Source organism: Balaenoptera ricei, chromosome X (assembly GCF_028023285.1).
Source record: "Balaenoptera ricei isolate mBalRic1 chromosome X, mBalRic1.hap2, whole genome shotgun sequence".
Taxonomy (NCBI): Eukaryota; Metazoa; Chordata; class Mammalia; order Artiodactyla; family Balaenopteridae; genus Balaenoptera; species Balaenoptera ricei.
Genome location: NC_082660.1, coordinates 83,507,743 through 83,533,149, shown reverse-complemented (window position 1 = coordinate 83,533,149; position 25,407 = coordinate 83,507,743). Strand labels below are relative to the sequence as shown.

The following is a 25,407-nucleotide window of genomic DNA, read 5'->3' as shown; positions in this document are numbered from 1 at the left end:
ATACATGCAGCTTTGACTTTTTTTCTTTCTAAAAATACAATCAAGGGCTTCCCTGGTGGCGCAGTGGTTGAGAATCTGCCTGCTAATGCAGGGGACACGGGTTCGAGCCCTGGTCTGGGAAGATCCCACATGCAGCGGAGCAGCTGGGCCCGTGAGCCACAACTACTGAGCCTGCACGTCTGGAGCCTGTGCTCCGCAACAAGAGAGGCCACGATAGTGAGAGGCCCGCACACCGCGATGAAGAGTGGCCCCCGCTTGCCGCAACTAGAGAAAGCCCTCGCACAGAAACGAAGACCCAAAACAGCCAAAAATAAATAAATAAATAAATAAATTAATTAAAAAAAATACAATCAAGAAGCACAACCTTGGGACTTCCCTGGTGGCACAGTGGTTAAGAACCCGTGCAGGGGGCACAGGTTCGAGCCCTGGTCCGGGAAGATCCCACATGCCACAGAGCAACTAAGCCCGCGTACCACAACTACTGAGCCTGCACTCTAGAGCCCACAAACCACAACTACTGAGCCCATGTGCCACAACTACTGAAGCCCGCGCACCTAGAGCCCGTGCTCCACAACAAGGGAAGCCACCGCAATGAGAAGCCCACGCACCGCAACGAAGAGTAGCCCGCGCTCGCCACAACTAGAGAAAGCCTGCACACAGCAATAAAGACCCAATGCAACCAAAAATAAATAATAAATAAATAAATTTAAAAAATAAAAAAGAAGCACAACCTTAGAGCTAACAGGAATAAATATGAGCCATTATAATGATTAGTACTAATCTAACTTTCTCCCAAGTATAGTAAAAGATAACAAGAAAATTTTATATTGGTCACTAAATTTACATAAATAGATTGATTTATGTTACTAATAATTCGCTAAGTTGACTAACGATAGAACTCTAAATAGGATTCACATGTCTTAATTTGAATTTTATTAGGAAAAAGTTAACTACAAGAATCAGTTTAAAATGGTAATTTCAGTCAGTTTGTGCTTGGAGAGAGAGTCTGAAAATTTGAATCCACTAAAAGAAACATGGGTAATTTAGTCAACTAATAAAAAAGGTAACTTGCCTAAAATGAGAAATTTTAAATCAGTTGATGAACACTGTATAATATTTATTTTTAAAAAAGAAAATACACTAAAATAAAAGAAATATATCTTCCATCATTCCATACTCCACTTCATGTAAAAGGAAAAATTTAATCTAAAGAGTCCAAAATATATACCTCAAATAAAATAATTTATATGAAGCTGTATAACTAATGAGAGGTGAATTAATGAAATAAATATGCTTAGAACCACTGGCTATATTACATGATGATATAGCATTTTATATGGGTATATGTGCAAAACTGTACATCAGATCATGAAAAGGGCCAACATCTTTGTATTAGAAAAGGTGATTTGTGGAACTAAGAATGGAATCATGTGGGAAGAAAATCAGGCATCAGAAACCTAAACATAGTTGTAAACAGCAAAAATAAAATGAAATAAAATCATATTAAATCACTGCCTCATCAATGTTGGCCATGACATGAAAACTGGACTAAAAGAAAATCTTTTAGAAAGAAATTCTGACTGGGAAAAGGTATTAATCTGAAGTTCAGTGCATTCTGCTTTGATCATGCTGCAGCACTGTCCACTCATGGTTAGGGGATGAAAGTAACAATAATAAAGGTAGACAATTTCAATAAAAATTGTAAAGAAATCCTTGTTTACATAATTTTTCTTTTCATTAGGGACAACAGGGGCAAGAAAATTAATAATTGTCTCCCATACCCCCGAATGCAGCATAACTTGGTTAATCTATTCAGTTTTAAATACCTGCTTTTATATGGAGGTAAGAATTGCCATAGGTGTTGCTAAAACAATTAATCCCAATTGGAATTATCGTGTAGTGAGCTGGGGATATAGATTGTCTTATTTAGTTTAATTTTTAGCTCAAGAGATCCGGCTCTAGTGTCATACTGAGTCTTCAAATCCCAGCCTCACACACATCCTGGCATATGGTATGTGCTCCACAAATTTGGGCAATGGTAGACCTATAGATAGAGAGATAAATATTTTTATAAATTTTGGTCTGCTTTTCCTAATATCAAGAGACTGATTGATTTTATGTGTCTTTTAAAATGTTGCACAATAGATTCACAATTTCAGCATTACAGAAAATAGTACTCATAATTTTCCAATAATGAAAAATCTCTTAACAGTCTACCCCTGCCTTCCCATTAGAAATAATGGAACTAATATAAAAATCCATGTATAATTTTACACTCAGGCCTCTGTATCCGAGATTCCAAATCCTCGGATTCAACCAACCACAGATCATGTAGTACTGTAGTATGTGTTTATTGAAAAAAATCTCTATGTAATTGGGCCCGCACAGTTCAGTTAAGTTCAATTAAGAACAAGTGAATTATGGATATTGACCTAATAACTATACCATATTTTTAACTCATCTGCGATGAGGATTGTGTGTTCAAAGGTCAACTGTACTACTGAGCCATATCCTCTTTCAGTCCTTATTATTACTAAATTCCATGACTTTAAAATTCTATACCTTTTTCAAAAATTGAACTAGGATATTATTTTTGTAGGACATTAAATATGTGAAGCTTTACAGCCTCTGAATTTTATAATTTTTATTCATTTTTGAATATGAGCACTATCAAACTTCAACTTCAAGAGCTAAAATAAAATTTAAATTTAATAATCCATTAGATATTTTTCAGGCAATCATTTGCTGGAAAGCTCCCATGGAATGGAATGACAACTCCATAAACATGATTGTAGAACTGCTGGTATTCTCCCACTTCCCTTTACCCTCCTTCTTCTCCTTGTTTTCCTTCTTCTTTTCCCTCCCCTGCTGTTCCCTCTTCTTTCTCGTTGTCCTCCTCTAACTCTTCCCTTTCTTCTTCTTTCTTCTCAGAGAAATTCAGATCCAAAAATTTTAAATAACTTGACTAATGTCTATATATCTGAATGTAAATGTCACAACCTAACAACTAGTTCAGTTCCTGCCATACAGTGGGACTTCCATAAATGTTTGTTAAATGAATGAATGAATTTGAGTCCCCTTAGCATACATGATAATATGTATTTTAGACACAGCAGGCTCATTCTTATCTGCTACCAGTTTAGTCTAAGAAGCATATGAGGCCATGATACAGGGTCCAGATGAGTTAAAAATATGGGATAGGTCAATATCCATAATTCACATGTTCTTAATTTGGACTCTCGCTGTTTGAAGGAAAAGCCATGTGACAACGGAGTCAGAAAACCCAATCAACAGAGATTATAATTCTATGCCTCATAATTTCAGACATTTAAGATTAATTGATGTTAATTTTCCCTATAAATTGTATATCACTCATATTGATATATATTTTGTTTCCAATTGACTATTTACTTTTTTTAATCATCTTGCCAGATCCAGCTTTGCAACTTTTACTGTCACTGCTTAAGTTTGCTTTTATTTTTTAACCACCAATTATTTTTCCACAACGTGTATATGGAAACACGCACAAATTAAAGTTGGGTAGATTAAAATACAGATACTTGACCGTATGCAAACAATCCTTGATTCAGAAATGGAAAGGAGGTTCTGTTGTTATGGAGATAAGCAGTGGTATGGCCAATAGAAAAATCCAGTAAGACATTGAGAAGTAAGCTTTGTTGGTGCATCGAATGAGCTCAGGACACAAATGGCCCTCATCCATCACCACCATTGATACTTAAAATTCAATTTGTTAAAAAACAGATGCTCATGCTTACAATACTACAGAGGGAACTCATTCTGAACTTTAACATATATTTTTGTCAGTTCCTTAGTTCATTTGCTGAAAACAATTTTTATTCTTCCTATCTCATAGATTTATTTTTAGCAGTAATATTAGACGAGATCACAAGTTTTTTCCACATTTGATACTAGACCCAATAAATGAAGAGCTACTTTTCACTATGTCAGAATTCTTAAAAATCTATTAGATTAAATAGTTTTATGTCTCAAAGGATTGTTTGTTCAAAGTAACCCATTTGTTTTCCCATTTTCTACCTAGTCTTTATTTAGTTCTATATCACTGCATATTTGTAATCACTTAATTTGGAGCCAAATTTTCTTAGAGTTTAACTAAATATGTGAAAGATACAGAACTGGATAATAAAGTATAAGAACAAATTCTTGAGTGAGATGTAACAATGGCTTTTTATTTAGTATCTTAAATCTATCAGATCTGCAGTGAATTAAGTTGAAATTTCAATATTTTGAATAATTAAAAATGTGAAAAATAAGCCGGGCAATAGCCATTCATATATTGCCAAATATATGCCAACTAATACATATACCAAGTAACGTATTGCCACGTAAAAATTACTTTGCTATGCTATATTTATCATGGCACACATCAGCTTTGAGAATGAAGGGATAAGTTAATTATTTTTATTATTACTCACCTGCCCTTTAGAGTTGAAGAAAGGGATAATAAACTAGTTATTATATCTTTACTGTATGTTTAACTTATCTTTGTTCAGCAAGTCATAGTAAATAAACATTGGGCTGGAATTCTGAAGGCTTAGGCTTTATTCCTGACTCTTCTACTAAGACATATGATTTTGAGAAGGTTACTTAATCCTTTGGGCCTTAGTTTACCCATGTGTGAAATAAAATTATTGGGTTTTATTCTATCTAAAGATGCTTCCAATTATTAAATTTTAGTATTCTACTAGAAATCAAGACAATTGGAAGTCTATATTCAAGTTTCATATTTTTTTCTTTAATTTATTGAAAAGTGACTTCAAATTCTTTAATATAATTGTACTTTCAATTTAGTCAAAACATGGTATATATAGAATTATGAAAAGATTATCCATTAATTAACTCAAGAGACTTCTAATTAAGAAGGAATGAGTAAAAATGACTTGTATTTACATGATATGAAATGTGTGGGTAAAAAGTGACCTGATCAACTAATGAACAATTTTTTTTCCATATCGCTTGGTTATTGACATGTTTCCAAAATTAACATCACAATTACTAGACAATTTTTCCACTTTCTAGAAAAAATATTTTGATATGATATAAGCATAAGCCTTAAAGAAAAAGAATGAAAAGATAAGAAAGTGCCATTATGAAAAGTTAGTCTAATGAAGAGAATTATCAGAAGCAAAAAGAGAAAATTAAAGTGACTGAATAACTGAGAAATTCCTTCAACTAATTCAGTTTAAGATATGGTTAAATAGGAAATCATGTTATTAACAGATGTTGGATTTTCTGATTTCCAACCCAGGATATTCACAATATATGCCACTCCAATAATAAAAATGGTCAAACTACCTATGAGTATAGATATGGCCATAGAACAAAGACTGAGATGAATTGTGTATTTAAACTTGCATTGAAAATGTTTTCACTGCAATATGTAAATGCATATTACTTTCAATGATTACAAACTTATCTTTTTCAGTCACTATTAAATTGTCATTTCAAAATGTCACAATTACATTCAAATCATGTCTGCTTTTAGTTTAGATACTTTCTAGCAGACCAATGTGAAAATCTAGGCTATTATTAGTCTCAAAACTAGTATGTATATATACATCTATAGCTATAGTATCTAAAGTCACAGTTGACCATTGTAAATCATCTAAATTTGGGAATTCTTTATGCTTTTAGAAATTATTTTATTTCTGTTCCATTACTATAAATCATTTCAATGTCTTTTATTGCCACTTTGTTTGACATGAAATAACTTATATAAAAAAAAAATCCTAATGTAAAAAGCTAGGTAGAAATCCAATACATTGAATTCTAACCAGAAATTTTGTGTATTGTTGTAAGCTGATTTTTCTACTTAGGAAAAAAGACTTCTTAGGAAGAGAACCACACTTGCTTTAATAGAGTAAAACATAACTTAATACAGATCTATAATACCTTAGGATGGAGCATTCCCAATGGGTTAATAATTCCCAACTAATAAATTATTCTATACACATGAGTTTTCTTCCTCTTAACTTGAGGAAATATGGGTTAATTTGTGTTCTAAAAGGTGTTCAATGAACTAAGTTGTGACAGTTTTTCAACGGCCAATGTCTGAATTGTGTTTTTGATGTGAGAAAATGCTGAATCTACTCTTGAGCACTTTCTCAATATAGTTAAGACCCCCACTTGAAAAGTTGCATAGTCCTTGTCAAGTTACACACCTCCAAAGGAGAGAGTTAAAGTTGGAGTTGAATAATATTCAGATCTGAATAATATTCTTTCTTTCCAAACTTCTAATCTCTTAAGCCACAACTCCTCAAATTTCAATGAATGCTTAGTGTAAGAGCATATATTTTCTTAACAAAAGTTGTCACGTATTTTAAACAAAACAAGGCGAGGTAATCCCAAATAGTGATGGTAGCAGCATGGAATTAGAAAGCAATGATAGGATGTTATGCCTATGATACCCTAGATTCCATCTATTGAGAATAGTCTTATCTATAGTGAAAGCATATGATAAACTTAACCAAAAGCACATAGAATATAAAAGAAAATGACACTGTTTGCTTTCTCTTGATAGTGCTGATGAGGAAGACTTTCACTAAATATTAACTTAAATATGGTTAGTGCTTGGTATAAAGTGTCCTAGTGAGGCTGAATTTCTGATGTTTTATATTAAAATATCAACAGAGATCCTGAAATAGCAGTAATACTCTCTGCTAGAAAAAGTATTAATAATAGAGTGTTGTAACAACTCAATGCACAGTGAATACATCTCTCAGAAATATTGTTATGTGTCACATAAACAAGTTTTATACATTGAATAGTATATGCTAGGCAGATAATGACACTTATTTTAAAAGGTTCTATATCTAAGAAAATTCTCTAATCCTCCAATACACTGCCAAGAATACATCAAGGATTTGTGGGGTGCCATTCATAGTTAAACAGATTTCTTGATAACAGCCACTTGAATAATGAGTGCAGAGTGAAAGATCAAGGCTTCACAGTTCACACTCTTTAGTAAGAGCAATATAAACTTGGTTTTTTGCACATTTTGTAAATAGGTCAAAGAGTACTCATATATATCATCAGTTTACAGAACTTTATTTCATGTGTGCCCTATTTCTCTTGCCATCCAGTTCTTACGTACTTCATTTGTTACCATTGTCTTTAATTCACCCTCAGAATTCATTTGAGCTCCACTTTTAGTTGGCTACCTACAACCCTGATCATTTTCCTGCAATCTTTCCTGTTTGACAAAGCTTTTGTTTATCCAGCAGCGCTACAATATAATCACAGAAAGAATGGAAAGTTTATTCAGTTATTACATGTTTATAGATTGCAAATGAGTGTATTTAATATACTGTTACCTTGGCTTGGGGGAGTGTCATGAAGCAATACCATTTCAATACTTCATTCAATAACAACAAAATATGGGAAATTATACATATTGTGGTTGTTATTTGGATCAACATAAATAAATGGGCACATTACTATCCTTACTCAATACGTAGACTTGAAATCTAGTATGCTATAATCATCTTTTAAACATTACTAAATTGTAAGATTGGGAAAACAATCTAACTGGGCTCTATTAACCAGGGATTGAATAAACCTATTGAAAGCACCAGCTGCCTTTTTTTTTTTTTAAACATTGCTTGTTTTTTAAATTTTATTTTATTTATTTATTTAGTTAGTTAGTTAGTTATGGCTGTGCTGGGTCTTCGTTTCTGTGCGAGGGCTTCCTCTAGTTGTGGCAAGCGGGGGCCACTCTTCATCGCAGTGCGCGGGCCTCTCACTATCGCAGCCTCTCTTGTTGCGGAGCACAGGCTCCAGACGCGCAGGCTCAGTAATTGTGGCTCACGGGCCCATTTGCTCCGCTGCATGTGGGATCTTCCCGGACCAGCGCTCGAACCCGTGTCCCCTGCATTGGCAGGCAGATTCTCAACCACTGCGCCACCAGGGAAGCCCCCAGCTGCCTTTTTGGAAGGTTTTATATCGTTACAATCACACATGCATATATTCAGTAGGGTTGATTAACCTCATTGGCAAATATGTTACTGGTCATTGCTTGCCTTTTCTGTGGGTACTGGTCCTATATTGGCATGCAAACTATATTTTACATCAATAAAATTAGGGCACTATTTTAATAACATTCATGAAAAGACCGATCAATCCAATTTTTTTCCTCAACGAAACTTAGGATTTTATATAAAGGATTTGCCACAGAAACAAATAAAATTTGCTAAATCTAAATTAAAGGCAGTAAGAATTGAATAAAGTAGTTCTCAAAGTTGGCTATGTATTTGAAACATGTAGGGAGCTTAAGAAACTACCAATGTCTGGGTCCCACCCCAGAGATGTTGATGTAATTGCTTGGAATGCAAAATGGACATTGCCAGTTTTCAAAAGTCCCTGGGTGATTCTAACACGCAGCCAGAGTTGAGAAGCACTAGAAAAACTCCCTCCCTACTCAAGAATCACTGTGCAGTGGGCCACATTAGATGACTGACGATCATAAGAACATTGGGAGAAGCAAATGGACTAATTGAGCATTTGCTATCTACTTGTTTCACAAAGCCCAACAAAAGCCAAAAAATCTTACCCACTAGCAGCTTTTGTTTACTAAGTTTAAATGCATTGGTTTCTGCCATGAAGTGTGATTTTTTTTTTTTTTTTCCTGCTGCAGGTGGCTTCTTTGCTCAGTCTTGTAATGGGATTTCCTGAGTTTTGCAATACAATGAGTTTTGCAATACTCACTGCAATTTTTATGGCTAATCCAAAGCATAATGTTTTAAATCAATTTAACACCCAGACAACTTTACATAGGCATTACAGAGATGGTATCTTCTCATCAATAAAAATGATACACAGCCTGTTCCGGAGTTACACAACAAACAATTCCCAGCAATCACCTTTATTACAGAATATGAAACAGATCTCAGAGACAGTTCTTTAATGCTAGAGATTTACAGCACTGCATTCACAATTGCTTACTATGGAAAAGACTGAAGGTCAGTATTTGAGATTTGCTCCACTACGCATCTTGCTTTCAAGAAAATAAGGAGGATAATCTGTCATGTTAGTAAAGAGATACACTGTTTGAAGCATTATGCACTTCAAGAGAAAATCCAACTCCTAAATCAATGTTTAAAGTATATTTGGATAACATTAGCTCTCATTCATAAATAATAATACAAGCTGTTAAAGGGTACCTGATAAATACTGTAGGCCAAAAGGAGGCAAATATAATGGGAAGGGGTATGAAATTTAAACAGAATAAAAATACACTGGCATATGTGTCTGATATAAGCTAAAAAGAGACCAAAATATAGGTGCTCAAAAACATAAACAAGAAGCCATTATATTTTAAAGAAAGGTTAGTGAATTTATGGAAGCTCTTACCTCTAAATGAGTAAGCCTGACAGAAAACCTAAGTACAAGTGAGTGGAATTTATTTTTATTCAAGAAAAATATTTTAAATAGGTTATTATAGTAAACTAAGCTTGTTATACAAGGTTGAATTTTTGGTTTACATATCTATTTTCCTTACTATACAAGGGGGTCCTTGAGGTCAAAGAAACTATCTCATTCCTTTAGATATTTTCATTACCAAGTACAGAGTCTGATACATAGAAGGCATTCCATATATGCTTGTTAAACAAAGGACAAATTTTCATTAAATATTTACTAGGTTTCAAGTAGTGTGTTAGGCATAGACTAAAGGAACTTATAAGACATCTTGAACTATTAATTCTTTATATCTCAATATTAGACTGTAAAATTTATGCTTTAGTGTCTCTAAAACATAAAAGTTAATCCTATAAACTTCTTTTAAGTGATTTTGAAATAATTCAACTAAATGAGGAAGACTAGTTTCACAGGGATCCTCAATAAATGGGCTAAGAAATTGACTAACATATTCATAATTTTTTGGTAAAATAACAATTGATGATTAATTCTCAGAGGCTTCCCTGTGAGTTCCCTCAGAGTTAAGTAGGATACTTGCCTACTTTAAAAATTAAATGCATGATGAGGGGCAAATATGTGGGAAGTAAAGGAATATGAGGAAGTATGCCAAAGATAATGTATCTAACCTAATCATCACAAGATATGAGACTTTAAAATCTCAATTCTTATTTATAAGTGTCTCAATATCTGATTCAGCAACGGTTGCTAACTCTACTGAAGAAATGTGTGTTCAGAAGAAAACTTCTTAACCTTCCAATATAAATGTTGCTTGGTAGAAAAGAGATGACTCTAAGTCACTATTACCGAGGACTTATACTGCACTCTTAAATCCAGATATTTTGTCATAGAAAAAGACAAAATATTTGAATCTGCACTGTCATGCATTGCCAAACTTCATCCACCTCCATGGGTCCAATCTACTTATACAATTTATCATTAGTGTGTGCTTGTTCTAGTCCTCAAACCATACTGCCTAAGGGACATAACACATACAATTAATATTTAAGATAAGATAATAAAGGAGTTTTTGATGATTGAAAGACTCAGTGAAAAGTCTACATATCTTATTACTATAAAGCTTACCAAATTATGAATATTAGAAAACTATGAAAAACTGGCATCATTGCAAAAGAACATGGTATAACACATGTGAAGATGACATATATTCAGTAGAAACTGAAAAAGAATCTGTCCCCTGCTAGTGGCAAGAAAGCAATAGATCATAGAATAACTAAACCTTAGCTCAGCCACGGAGAAAAACATATGATTTAATGAAATAAACATGATTTGTCTAGTAGTCCAAAAGAGAGTGGTCAGCCGATATCTCTATAGCAATGATATTGGCAAACGTTATTAGAAAACATTATCCAATAAATTGCCTAAGAAAGTTTCCTCTCCGAGTTACTTTCAGAAATCAAAAGATACAAATTAAGAAGGTGATACACCTGAAACGAACACAATATTGTATACTTCAATTAAAAGAATAAATAAATAGGAAAGTAAAAAAAAAAAACAAAACACCTAAACTTTAAATGTGTGAATTATATCTCCAATAAAGCTGTTAAACCAAAAGAAGGTGAAAGCAAAATTAATCTTTTTATCCTAAAGTAGGGGAATTTTACATTTCAAAGGTGTCATGAATTCAGCAGTGAAGACAGCTATGTCACTGTTTCTGATATGAAAATCTAAGTTTAGAATAGAATTATAATTGTTTCAATTGTTTGGTTGATATCAGAGGTATAAATCCTAATCTGAGCTCTATAGTTTGGAGTATCAATTTCAATGTATCAGTTGTTGAGTTAGTCATAGACAGTAGCAGACAAGGCTTCTAAATTATGTATTGACTCAGATGGCATTGAATGAACAGAAGCAAGGACTTTCAACAGTGCTAGAAAAAAAAGGAATGGAAAACTGCCCAATCTGTGAAAATGTAAAGAGTACATATGCGAAAGGCTGAATCTGTAACTACACCTAACACTATTGTAAAGCTAACGACCTGGGAATAGTGTATTTAATACACATAAGAGTGTTATTCAAATAAACCTTGAAATTGCTTTCTTATTTTCTACTGCTTTGAATAAAATATATTTCGAAACCTTTTAAAACCTTGACTTATTTTACTTAAGATATCACTGTCTATTGTTTCCCATACATTCAGAAAAGGGCATAGAGCTGAAATGAATATGTATGATTTTATTTCAGACCGTCCTCAATACTATGCCACACACAGAGTGAAAACATTTGCTTCTCAGAGATATAATGGGTGAATTTTGATGCTGCAAGGTGAGACAATGGTAGGTAGGAAGGCTTAGAACATTTTCAAGGGAGGTTTAGAGTTTTTCAGTAAGGGGTGAGAAAAGGACACAATGTGATCATATAGCCACACTCCGTCCACTTTTTTGGCATAGGAGCACAGAAAAATAACATTTTTAAAAAAATAAAGAGTTCAAATTGGACAGTTCAGTCACCTGGGACCTTACAGAAAAATACTTGAAAAAATATTCAGAGCATCAGAGTTTTACAAAGAAGACACCTCTCAGCATTGATTTTCCCAGGATACTTCTATGCACACTAAAGAACAGGATTACAACTGCCTGAATTAGGGCTTAGTAGTAGTTTACCATTTGTGCCACATATTTCTTTCTGTTTTACATGAAGTCAGAGGACCCTAAAAAGAAGATTTTTAAATCCCTGTATAATCGAGCATTTGTTATTACATTAGTAGAATACTTCACATTTTATTCTGGAAAATTTGAAATCAGTTTCCTTTGGATTAAGTCAGTTCTGTTAAATTATCAAAATTTGGAAATTTAAAATAAGACAAATACACTAAATGTCTATAAAAAGTGAAATATGATAGTGTGCTAGTGATGAGGTTCAGGGCAGGTCACCCCAAGATACGCTACTTCATTGTACTGATTATTTGGAATTAAAGTAACTTAAGAAATAGCAAGTGCAAGAAGAACACTCTGACCTTCCTTTGTCCCCCTAAAAACAGGAAATAAATCTCCAATGTGAAAGGTATCCTCCCTGTACAAGGAGAAAGATAGAGATCCTCATCACCAGAGACAGGGAATTCAGGGCCAAGAAAGTTGTATACAAAAACCTTGTTGCTTCTTTACTAATTTTACTACCCCAAGCCCAAATCCCTTTGTCTTGTCAATTCTTTATAAATTTATTGTTTCTTTATCTAAAAGATATAAAAGCTGCCGGCTTTGGTTACTTCTTTGAGCATCATATTTTTATGAGCTCCCATACGTACAAACTTAAATTTGTTTTTCTCCTGTTAATCTATCTTATGTCAGTTTAATTATTAGACCAGCCAGAGAACCTAGAAGGGAAAAAGGGAAAAGTTTTCCTCTCCTACACTAGGAATTGAAAAGATACAGAAGAAATATGTACTTGATTAACATGAACTCACAATCCAGTTGTGAACATTATATTTATGGGTAGAAATGGATGGACAGATCACAGAAGGCTTTATGGAAGAAAGGTTTCCAGAAATACTGGGAGAGGAGCAGTGTTTAAAATGTCAAATGTAACAGAAATTCTGGAGCTAAAGACTTCTGAACAATACCTAGAGCCACAGTAGAAGTTTAATACTATGAATGTGTAGTAAGCTAGATTTTGAGTACAATTTTGTAATTTCTTTTTTTTTTTTTGCCAAAGAGTGTTCAGTGACCTGTGGAGAATACAATCTGTGAGAGGACTACAGCTGGAAATTGGCACCATAAACAGAGTGAGAAGCCAAGAATGAAAAGCCAAGGATAGTAATGATGAGATGGGGAGAGAAATGTAACCAGGAAGGAATTTCATAAAGTGGGATGAGCAATTAGAGGACCTAATGAAGGGAAAGTTCAAGTTCACAAGATAAGATAACACAAGGCGGATAATAAAGTTAAGGTCATAAAAAGAGAGGACAATGTTCAAAATCATGGACGCCTTGTAATCACGTGAAAATAACATCCAGGAAATGCACACATGTACATGTAAGGGCCATAGAATCAACAAACCGAACAACAAGAATCAACAAAATCCAAAACAGATCAACAAAAACAAACATGTAAGACAAAACAGATATCTATTTGTGGTGATAGCTACATTAACAGTTTTAACATTGAATGTCAGTGCAAGCAGAAGTCTTGAATAAGCATAGGAGAATCCAAAAATCAAACCAGAGATGTCCTTTAAAATCTGTCACTTTTTTTTGCCACTAACTAAATTTTCAGTCACTACTCATTGAGTTAAATAATCTATTCCAAAGCAAAATAAGAAGCTGTTAAGACACTACCAAAGGACTCAGTATACCTGCAGTACAATGTCCCTAGAAGATCACATCTAGGGAACATACGTAGGAAAAAGGTAAATAGGTTTGCTTGTAGTTGGTAATGCTAAATTAGAGCTCTTATGTGATTTAACTTTCTCATAGCATTACTAACATTCAGTTGAATGCCTGATAAGGAAAACTGGTTAGTATAGAAGAAATAGCATTCACAACTGCTGTAGATTTAGCTTCATGCATTTGCTAGATTATCATGCTGCAAAAAGTATGTATGAAAATAATCCTTCATTAAAGCCAAGGCTTGTGGATACATCTCTTCAGAAATGTAACCTTAGAATTAGTTTCATTTAGAGAAAACCTTTAAAAAATATCTCAACATGCCATGCCGTATTCAAACTTCTAAATTATACAGTTAGGACAATTTATGATGAAGAAATTTCCCAAAGTTTCTGGATTGTTGAGTAGGATAAGGGAAGAAGAAGTAGCTTGGAGACACCAGTAAAATGTTACTTTAATATATGTTCCTTTGAACATTGCCTCCCTCTTCTTCATGTAGCCTTGGAGCAAATGGTCACACAAATGACAGGAGTCTGGATGAAGAGAGGCCAATAACAGGCAATGACTTTTATTTGCTTTTTTCCTATAGCTATTCTTTCTGCTACCAACTAGCCTAGTCTGAAAGAAGCCACTTTGTAAATTCACCTTAGGCAAATATAAAGAAATAAGAAATATACTCTTTTGAGAGTCTCAGTCAGTTCTGTTTCTGCCAACTTCAGTTTAGCACTTTGGTGGACATACTCTTTAACAAGCATGGCCATTTGTGCAAACCCTGAGGGCAATTTAAACTCAGGCTTAGCCAAAGGGGAGGGATTTAAAAAAATAAAATCTATGTGGAAATTTTTAGGTTAGTACTAACTTAGGGAATCAGTTTGTGTTTAAGCAAGAAATGTTTGTTTTATATTAACCAGGTTCAAAAATCGTATTTCTCTCTTTTAGTTGAAAATAAACATTGATATCACTAATTTATTCAATCACAGGTGGCTATGTGTTGAAATGTATTTTCTCCTTAATTAACTCTTAGCCATTCCATACTAAAGAATGAATGAACTATGGAGTGTGCCATTTGCTTTTATTCTGCTCTTTGAATGCCACTAGCTTCCCTGTGAAATGTAATCTTTTAAAAGAGAGGTAGAAAAACATGTCTATCTATCTCTGTACCTTAAACCTCTGATTTGGAATCTAAAACTAGTCTTGTTTGGTGAGGCCTCTGAAGTCATTTAAATGTAAATAGCTGAGGAAGTCATTGAGAAATTATAGGTCCTTTGAAGTTTGAGACTCTAGGTACTTTGATGTTTGAGACTTTAGGACAATAAAGCATTCATGTAGATACTTCATTCTTAGCTAAGTTAATATGCGGCCCTATTTTTTTACAAATGCAGGAAGCTTATATTTTTCACTTACTCTGAATTAAACTGAATGTAAAAGTAATATTTTATAATTTATACTAAAAAAACCTAAATAGGTGAGGTTCAAGAGTTCAAGAGATTAATTCAACTTTTTATGGAGACATTTGCAGTAAATCCAAAGTTAATGAATATTCTGACACTTAATATATTTAAGGTTTATAGCTTCTTGAATTTAATATCCAAAATACCCTTCAAATGTATACATAAACGCAATGAACCAAAAATAAAGGGCGTCAGAGGACAGACCTAATCTCCATAGTATATGTTAACCATATTATGTCAGGCTAGACTAGTGAAAAGGGCTTGATAATAGGTATGTAGCATCATCAGAGTTGACAGAAGTAAATTTTTTAAAAAAATATTATTCTTCCAGAAGCATCTTAAAACATTAAATATATTCAGGGTAATTACTAAAATACAATAAAACAATTATTTTGATATAAAAGAAGTATTTGTTTTATGATTCAAGTTTTTCTCTTTTTTTTTTTTTAAAGTTATTCTGGACAGATTGCCTGGGTTCAACTCATGGCTTTTCTACTGGTGAGCTCTGTAATCTTAGGCAAGCACTTTAGCTCTCTGTACCATGGTTTCCTCAACTGTAAAAGAGTTCATAGGATTAAACTATGAGTTTATAGGACTAAATATGTAGTAGGTATAGACATATAGATATAGATGTAGATATAGATATAGAAGTATACATATATACATATATGCACTTATATGTATACACACACTTACACACACACAGTGCTTGGAACAGAGTAAACACAATATTAGTAAGTTAATTTTACTGTGTTTACTTTGGTATAGAACGGTAGTGGGAAAAAATGACAAAGTTCTCACAGCTGTTCCTTTCTTATACTCTGCTTTTGAGACCGAAGAGAAGTGGGCAGGGCACAACAATTAAAAGAATGACACAGCCTTTGAGAAAAACAGGATACTACAAAAACTGGTTAGAACCTACTAGGTCCAAGACGGTGGAAGATTCAACTTCCAGTAGACCTTGAGCCTCATTATACACTCATTGTAATACATTAACATCTAAATGACACACCCACAGGCATGACAGTTCAGAGTCCGACAATAAAAGACCAAAAGTTGGTGGTGCCCCAACTCCTGGAAATCTCTGCCCCTTCCCCCAGATAGTTGGAATAATCTTCCCACTTGTTAGCCTATGAAATTACCCAGCCCATAAAAACTAACAACCCATACCCCAGGGCCCTCTTGCCTTCTGAGATGGCCCAAATTCTATCTATGGAGTGTGTATCTCCCTGAATAAATCAGCATTCACTTTACTTTGACTTGCTCTTGAATTCTTTCCTGCATGAAGCCTAAGACCTTTGTTTGGGAACCCATCCCAGGGGCTTGCCCAAAACCTGGGATATGACCATTCTTTGGCGCCCTCCTTTTCTTACAACACTTTGTCTTGACCAAACTTTTCTCAGGAATCTCTCCTTCCTACAGGATCCTGAGCTCTGCTTGCCACCAAAGAATGAGCAAGCACTAAAAATGTGGAACACATCCCCTATATCAGGGTCTCTTGGGAAAAAGCTGACCACAGCAAGACACTTTTCCTGGTGGACCCCACTGGTCACTTATCTGGCTTGTCCAGTTTCTTCTTAAAAGATTCTGCTTATCTCTGCTTACCCCTTTTTACCTTAAAAAAAAAGAAACACCTTTTTTCTGTTAGATTTTAAGACCTTGCAGATTTCTGAGGTCAGAGCCTTCTCTCTATTCTGAATAAAATCTCTAAGTCCAGATTTGCTTTTATTTGACCAAAAAAAAATATATCCATCACTAAAAACCACACTTTCCATTGCTCCTTATATTGTGATTATATTACTGTTTTAATATTCACAATTGAAGTGGTTTATGTTAAAGTTTCATGACCCAGGTGTTTTCTGAGTTCACCCCAGAGTGCTGTATACAGAGTCTTAATTTTCTAAAACAAAAACACTTTTCTATTTATAGAATAACTATAGTAGATAAAATCTGCCAATATTTCTGTTCTTCAAAATTCCAACTTTTAAATAACTGAGTAACAGGTCCTTTTCTAAATTTACCAGAATGGTTGAGAATGTTAGAACACCTAAAATCTGTAGAGCTTCTCTCTCTCTCTCTCTCTTTCACTTTACATAGTTAGTGACATTTTATTCCCCTTGCTTCCCTCCTTTTAATTGGAGAAATCTTCTATAAACTTTTGCCTTCTCTGAGGAGTTAATTCTCAAAAAGTCATCACTCCAAGGTCACAGTGATAAGATGGTTCAGACAGGCATTTGAAAACTTTCAGAAAGGTATATTGAGTGAAAATTCTCTAATGCTGTTATTTTAGTTTATCTCTCAAACACTAATGAAAATTCATTTTGACATTCTAGTCAGGCTCCGTTTTCAGGTAATTCTCACACTTGATAAAGCCATCCAGGGCTAACAGAGTACTTCTGGCATAGTCTAGACCACCCTTTGGCAAGTTATTTTTCAAAGACAAAATTTGGTCTCTCAAACTAGAAAAACACTCATATTTAACCTAGCATATAATTATGACAACATTTTGGTTCCAAACCTCAAAACATGGTGAAGAAACCAAGGCATAAATTCTAGAAAACAAATGTCAGTGAACAGCTGAATAACTGTTTATTTTTAGTGGTGGTGCAGTTTAACCAATGAGGTAATTAAAATTTAACAATATGTGTGACATAGTTTATTTTTTTAATGGTAGAAAACCAAATTTTTCTAGACAGCTAGACTGTTCATATATATGTGAGCAGAACTTAAAATTTTCACATTGAAGGAGGTCAAACTATACAATGTGAAAAATTCTCTTCAATAAATGGTGCTGGGAAAAATGGACAGCTACATGTAAAAGAATCAAACTGGGCTACTTTTTCACACCATATACAAAAGTAAACTCAAAATGGATTAAAGGCTTAAATGTAAGACCTGAAACAATAAAAGTCCTAGAAGAAAACATTGGCAGCATGGTCTTTGACATAGGTCTTAGCAATATTTTGGGGAGTCTATTTACTCAGGCAAGGGAAACAAAAGCAATAATAAACAAATGGGACTACATCAAACTCAAAAGTTTTTACATAACGAAGGAAACCATCAACAAAACAAAAAGGCAACCTACAGAATGGGAGAATATATTTGCAAATGATGTAACTGATAAGGGGTTAATATCCAAAATACACAAAGAACTCATTCAACTCAACGTCAAGAAAACAAACAACCTGATTAAAAAATGGACAGAGGAACAGAATAGACATTTTTTCATAGAAGACATACAGATGCTCAAAAGACACATGAAAAGATGCTCAACATCACTAATCATCAGGGAACTTCAAATCAAAACCACAATGAGATACCACCTCACACCTGTCAGAATGGCTATCATTAAGAGACAACAAATAACGAGTGTTGGTGAGGATGTACAGAAAAGGGAAACCTTGTGCAGTGTTGGTGGGAATGTAATTGGTACAGCCACTGTGGAAAACAGTATGGAGTTTCCTCACAAAATTAAAAATAGAACTGCCATATGATCCAGCACAAAAACACTAAAACACTATTTCAGAAAGATATATACATCCCAATGCTCATTGCAGCATTATTTACAATAGCCAAGATATGGAAGCCAAATAAGAGTCCATCAAATATTATGCAATAATAATGGAATATTACTCAGCCATTAAAAAAAAAGAAGTCATGCCATTTGTGACATCATGGATGAATCAAGAGGGTATTTTGCTAAGTTAAATAAATCAGACAGAGAAAGACAACAACTGTATGATCTTATATGCGTAATCTAAAAAACAAAAACAGACTTCAGAGAACAAAAAGGCGGTTGGCAGAGGGGAGGAAAGTGGTTGAAAAAGGTGAAGGGGATTAAGAGGTAGAAACCTCCAGTTTTAAAATAAATAAGTCATGCAGATGTAATATACAGCATAAAGGATACAATCGATAATATTGTGATAACTTTATATGGTTACAGATGGTTACTAGACTTATCATGGTGTTAATCATTTCATAATGTATGCAAATGTCAAATCACTATGTAATACACCTGAAACTAACATAATATTGTACATCATCTATATTTCAATTAGAAAAAAATTTTTGCATTGAAAGATGACATTCTAAAGCCCAGTTTCTCAGAGAACATCAATTTACTGATTAACCTTGTTTAGTTTATGGTATTTTTCTCTGTGACCTTATCAGACATCATCATGCTTCATATTCACTAACTTGTGCTGTCACTGTTAAATTGTGAATTGACACCAAAATGGTCCCTTTTATTGTTAAAATTTATCATAAAATAACTGTATTACCAGAATATTCACGAAGTGATGCTGTCAGCGGTATGTTGTTTTGGCACAGTGGGAAAAGAAAGTGTTGGTGAAAAATAAAATAAAATAAGACTTGAAAATTGCTTCCAGGACTGTGTAAGTGATACAAAATGTAGAGACAGCTCAGCTTGAAGCTCTTTTAAGGCAGAACTACAACATATGTCATCTTAAATACTTACAGTTTTAACTCCACTTAGTAGCTACTGTGGCTTCAGAAATGTAAGAAAAAACTATCACAACATATTTTGAAATCAATTTTCTTTGAAATTTACAATCTTACCTTTCCCGCCTTTTTTCCCTCAGATTTCCGCTGATTTAGGATAAAGTGGAGGCAAAGGAAGCAAAGGAAAACAAAACAAAACAAAAACAAAAACAAAAATCAGCTCCAATTTGTTATTGCAAATACATTTTTTAAAAAACATGCCAAAATTCCCAGTGCAATAATACACTGTTTTGTTCTTCTAATGAAACTATTTTCATCTGTTGCATTCTTCAGTGGTTTCAGGAAAGGGATATAATAACATTGTAAATCTCATACAGCAATATGTAGAGCCATATAAAAATCTTCGATGGTCATCAAAAAGTCATTAAATCCTTAGCTCACATAGGCATTGGCCAAGAAAAGACGTATTTCCAATTAGATATTCTCTTATTTATTTTCCAACCATTTTTAAGTGGATGAGTCTTTATCTCAAGCATGAACACATTTCTTAAAAAGAAAAGCTAGTTTAGTTGGAGATTCATGAATTAGGAATAAACATAAATATCTATACAGCTTTGGATACTCTCTCTAAATGTTAATTTTTGTGGGTCTTAGGAGCAACTTAATTCAATTCTGTTCAACTAAATAATTTTTGCAGCCATCCTGGTAAAGTCATTTTGTTCATTTTTATTTAAGACTTCTTTTTTCCCCCATTCAACCTCAGGAAATGGGGTAAATTGATTTTGAAAACTCCAGACGCATTTAGGCCATTTGTCGCTTGGATGCATTCTCCATTGTAGAGGATGAATACATCACATGATAAAAGGATCACATGTCTAACATTTCTAGCTAACGATACTCCCCAAATTTATCTCAGTTCCCTGTCATTGCTACAGTTGTGCAAAAGTCTCTCTGAGCATCAGAGAAAATTGGGGAGGAGATAGAGGTGAATTTGAAATAAGGGTATATACAAAGAAAGATACAATAAATGTAGTAAGAGGATGAATGCTGTTGTTTAGTGGTTTGATATGATTTCAGATCTATTTGTTCATGACAAAAATTGTTTTGATCTAAGAATACAGTTGTTTTTATAAGTAAACTTGTTTCAATAAAAGTATTGAAGTTGTTGTGTCAGGATGTCATCATCAACATCTGCAGTTGCTGACAAGCACTCAGTAGTAGCTCAACTGCTGAGGGGCACCGCTGGGGTCTTATCAATAAGAACATATGAAGAAGCAACTATGGCAAGGGGACATTAGAGTATAAATACCCAGAGTGTGTGAGGACCATCTGAGAGTGTTCTGTCTGGGCAAGGTGACTCTTTGCTGATCTAAATAGCTCTCTGAAGACTTTGGGGTACTGGCTCCTGCCTAGGAAGGTGGATCTCTGCTCAGCAGTGGTGAAAACCATGAAGCAGCCCCAGGGAAGGAGATTATCATGCTTGCCAGCCTCAGTGCCTTCATTTCCTAGCGATGTGCTCTACAACAAGAGACTTTCATCTTTGCGCTGGCAGCTGGACATCAGCTCTCAATTGACTAAGCTCTCTCTCCCGAGAACCAGCTCATAGAAATGTCAGGGAATCATTGACTGAAACCTTGACCAGGCATGATGATAACCTCTTGCCTGAGTTGTCTTGCAACAGGAGGTCTCGATGAAGAATGTGGTGCTGCCACCAAAAACTAACCAGGAGTATTCGGGAGGGGCCAAAGGAGGGAGGACATGCCAACCCATAGTATGTCTTGTAAAACTAACCTGGAAGAATTTGGGAAGGGCTAAAAGAAGGAGGGAGGAGACGACATGTCCTGCCCACCTCCCAGAAACCCTCACACTGGAATCCATCTTGGCTGAGAGATGTGAACGCCACCAGGGAGGACCCTGAGTCAGATCAAATATGCGCCATGCAAGATGATTGTCCAGAGATAACCCGGAAACTAATCCCATTACCATAAAACCTGAGACCGCAGGCCACGTAGCAGAGCAGTTCTTCTGGGTTCCTTTACCCTGTTGCTCTCTGCCTGGGTGCCCATTTCCAATAAAGTCTTTTGCTTTGTCAGTACATGTGTCTCCTTGGACAATTCATTTGCGAGTGTTGACAAGAGCCCACTCTAGGCCCTGGAAGGGGTCTCCCTTCCTGCAACAGAAAGGTACACCACAACTAAATTTGGACTTTATTCCTTTCATCGTGCCCTTTGCCTGGAACAATAGTGTAATTAATCAATCATTGGTTTGGAGTATGTTATTTCTTTATTGGCTTATTAAGGGACATTATCTTATATGCTATTGGCTTGTGAAATTATAATTCCCACAGTAGACCTGTGTTAAATAAAATATTGGCAAAGATAATCTCAGTCTCTGAGCATAATTTGCCTTGAAACAAAACAAAGGCTCTATATTTTGTTATCCAATGACTTATTCTCAGACCAAAAAGGGTATAGTTTTTTTCCTGTCATATTAATATAACTTGAGTTTCCAAAATTGACTTTTGAGGAAGGTATCCAGACATGGTCACAATTCTATTATCTAAGGAAATCAAAGTGTGTTTTTTTCTTTCCACTTTGGGTAATTATTTTTAGCCTAAGATAATCTTATTGTCCTTATGTGTTGATCAAATTCAGCCGTCAATGGCTCAGTGTTAGAATTCTATTTGTCTGTGAAGGCATAGCCTGAGGATAATGCCTTGAATAATCTCTTTCACGAAAGTGTCCTTGGATTTTAATGTCTTTAAACAATTGGTATTTACATCTCTCTTTATTATGAATGATAATTCTTAAATAACAGGTTAAAAATTTTAACTTTCCAACAGAAATAATATCATGGACAAAAAAACCCTCAAAACTTTATCCATATTTAAGAATATAATATTAAAAAATACCATTCTTTATTTTATAGAACCACGATAGATCTTTTTATATTCCCTCCATTAGAATTTACTGTAAAATCACAGTAGATTTTAGTTAGATGTTTTACCACTTATTACTGAGCAATGCAAAATCCTTAGCAAGACAAGTGAAGATGTGAAAATATTAATTATATCTCTCTTGGTAAATTAGTGAATTATTGAAAAAGTAATGACTTAATATTTAAGGTTAGTCAACATATTGAGAGCACCTCTTTACCATTGCAGTGAGAAAAGACAAATCCAGAATATGTGTTTATTTCCCTAAATTATATATTTTAATTAAGAGCATTGCCTATGCTGTGCTCCTTTTGCCCTTGTTTGAGAATTTCTATTGAGAAAGTTTAAAATAGATCAAGTGGGAAATATTAAAATGATAGTCTTTGCATTTTCCACACCACACAGACAGAACACAATCTGTCACCATAAGTGGGCCCTATCTCATGACAACTAGACAAGCATTAGAATTAAAAGAAAGCACAGAAATATATTGGCAGGCATGTGAGTAGGTTGGCAAATTGATACCAGACTTGATGATAGAAACATTAAAAAAAAATCAATTCTGGAAAGGGAAAAAACATGCTGAAAAGCAATTTCTATTTTAATGGAGACATGGATTTTTATCCCCTTATTTTAAAAATGACCCCCAAGAGGCCAAAATTATATCAACAAAATCACTGTCCAAACTAAATTATATATAGTGAGGTAGGGAGAAAAGTTCACCAGTCTGAATGTTATGGGCTCAGAATTTTCTATAGTATACATTAGTCATGTAGTTTTCATATACGTTCTTATTAACCTCTAGGAGTGAATAAATTCTAACTCTTGCTGCCAATAAATGAACATTTCTCCTATTATATCTAATTTCCTAGATTGATAGAGCTGATTGACTCTAATGAAAAAGAGGGCCAAGATATAGCATACAAGAGAGGTAAAGTGTGTTAATATCAAGGGGATGATCCAACTAGGAGAGCATCCTCAAATTTTAGTCAGCTCTCTTCTGTATCATACAGAGTTAGCCCAGTAGAGTGTGGTGGCAGATAAGTCACCACAGTGAAGAGTTATTCAAGTATACACTGAGGCTGTAGCTGTATCAGTATAATTGGAAGAAATAAGATCAAATGATTTTGGTATTCCTCAATATCTATGTGCTTTTGTTTCAGCTTTGTCTGTTTTTGGCCTGTGCATTCAGGATGAACACAGCAAGGACAAAGGGTGGGATCAACACAAGAAGAAGTCTCTAACCCAAAAGAATATTGCCTCTGTGCAGTCTCTCTGAAAAATCCTAACTCCTTCTTTTACCCATCTCCAAGTTTACTACTTCTCTTTTCCTTTTCTGACTTGTGTACAGTACAGCTGTTACCTTCATTCTGCCTTCATGCATTGCTGCTGCTTACAGAGCAGCTGTCCTCTTGAACACAACTATTAGGAATTTCTGATCACTAAGACTAATGACAGAGTAAAGGGAACAAGACTAGAGTCAGAAGTCAAGGCAGCCACATCTCTAAACACAGGTAACAGAAAGAGGAAGAAACTTATTAGAGGACAAAGACACCGGAGCTTATCCTAACTCACTACTCTGCCTGCTGATTAGGAAAGAAATAGAACAGAATGTGTACAGGAGATAATGCACTTGATAAGCACAGCTTTATTTTAAAAGCTGATTACGATTATCACTCAATAAAGCATCAACCATCACTAAATTTCTTTTTTTAATTGAAGTATAGTTGATTTACAATGTTAGTTTCTGGAAAACAGCAAAGTGATTCAGTCATACATACATATATATCTATTTTTTTCAGATTCTTTTGCCTTACAGGTTATTATAAAATATTGAGTATAATTCCCTATGCTATACAGTAGGTCCTTGTAGGTTATCTATTTTATATATAGTAATGTGTATATGTTAATCCCAAACTCCTAATTTGTCCCCCCCACCTTTCTCCTTTGGTAACCATAAGTTTGTTTTCTATGTCTGTGGGTCTATTTCTGTTTTGTATGTAAGTTCATTTGTATCATTTATTTTTAGATTCTACATATAAGCAATATCATATGATATTTGTCTTTCTCTGTCTGGCTTACTTTACTTAGTATGATAATCTCTAGGTCCATTCAACATCACTAAATTTTTGTCAGCTGGATCAGGTGCAATAACAACTTGAGATGTCCAGTAGTGGTCAAGATTTAACAAAAAGCACTTTCAATGACACCAGCAGGGTTGTGGTGGTACCTTTTCTGAATGGCATGGTCAAATGAAAATAGTACACAGAGCAGATCCCGAATAAATATTTGTCTAACAGATGGAAAAAACTGGGGAAGAAGGTTTTTTATCGCTGTGTGTGCATGTGTGTTTATAAAAAATTAAAAGCCTATGGAGTCAGGTTTCTAATACTATACCATGTGGAATATCCAACCTCTCCCCCTAATCTACGCTTTAAAAATATCAGAACTTCAAGTGTAATTTTTACTTGGCTTAAATCTCCATATAACTACCACAGCCTAGTTTATTTTTTTTAGTAGGCTGGTACATGTGACATTGTATTTCAGAACTTTATTCAGTTAGCAACTTAGAGTGTTGTTGGCTTTAAAGGAAAGATACTGGTGAATCTAATAATAATAGTAAGCCTAAAAGTCCTTCTCAACATGTTTGTTTACTATCTATTTCCTCTCTAAAATGTAAATCACCATTTCAAAAGAACACATTTAAGGGAATGTATCTATGGATTTTTATTGTCTTATTCTCTTTTTTCTAAATTTGAGACTGGTAT

The 25,407-nt window shown here is 34.3% G+C and overlaps 1 protein-coding gene across 1 annotated transcript in view; it reads right to left on the bottom strand.

The window, feature by feature from the left end:
- The window catches only part of PCDH11X (protocadherin 11 X-linked), a 685,545-nt gene that overhangs the window by 279,113 nt on the left and 381,025 nt on the right, over positions 1-25,407 (bottom strand). Inside the window, exon 5 of the mRNA XM_059911038.1 lies at positions 19,822-19,851. Within this exon, the coding sequence (XP_059767021.1) occupies positions 19,822-19,851 (30 nt within the window). The remainder of the gene's footprint in view (positions 1-19,821; positions 19,852-25,407) is intronic.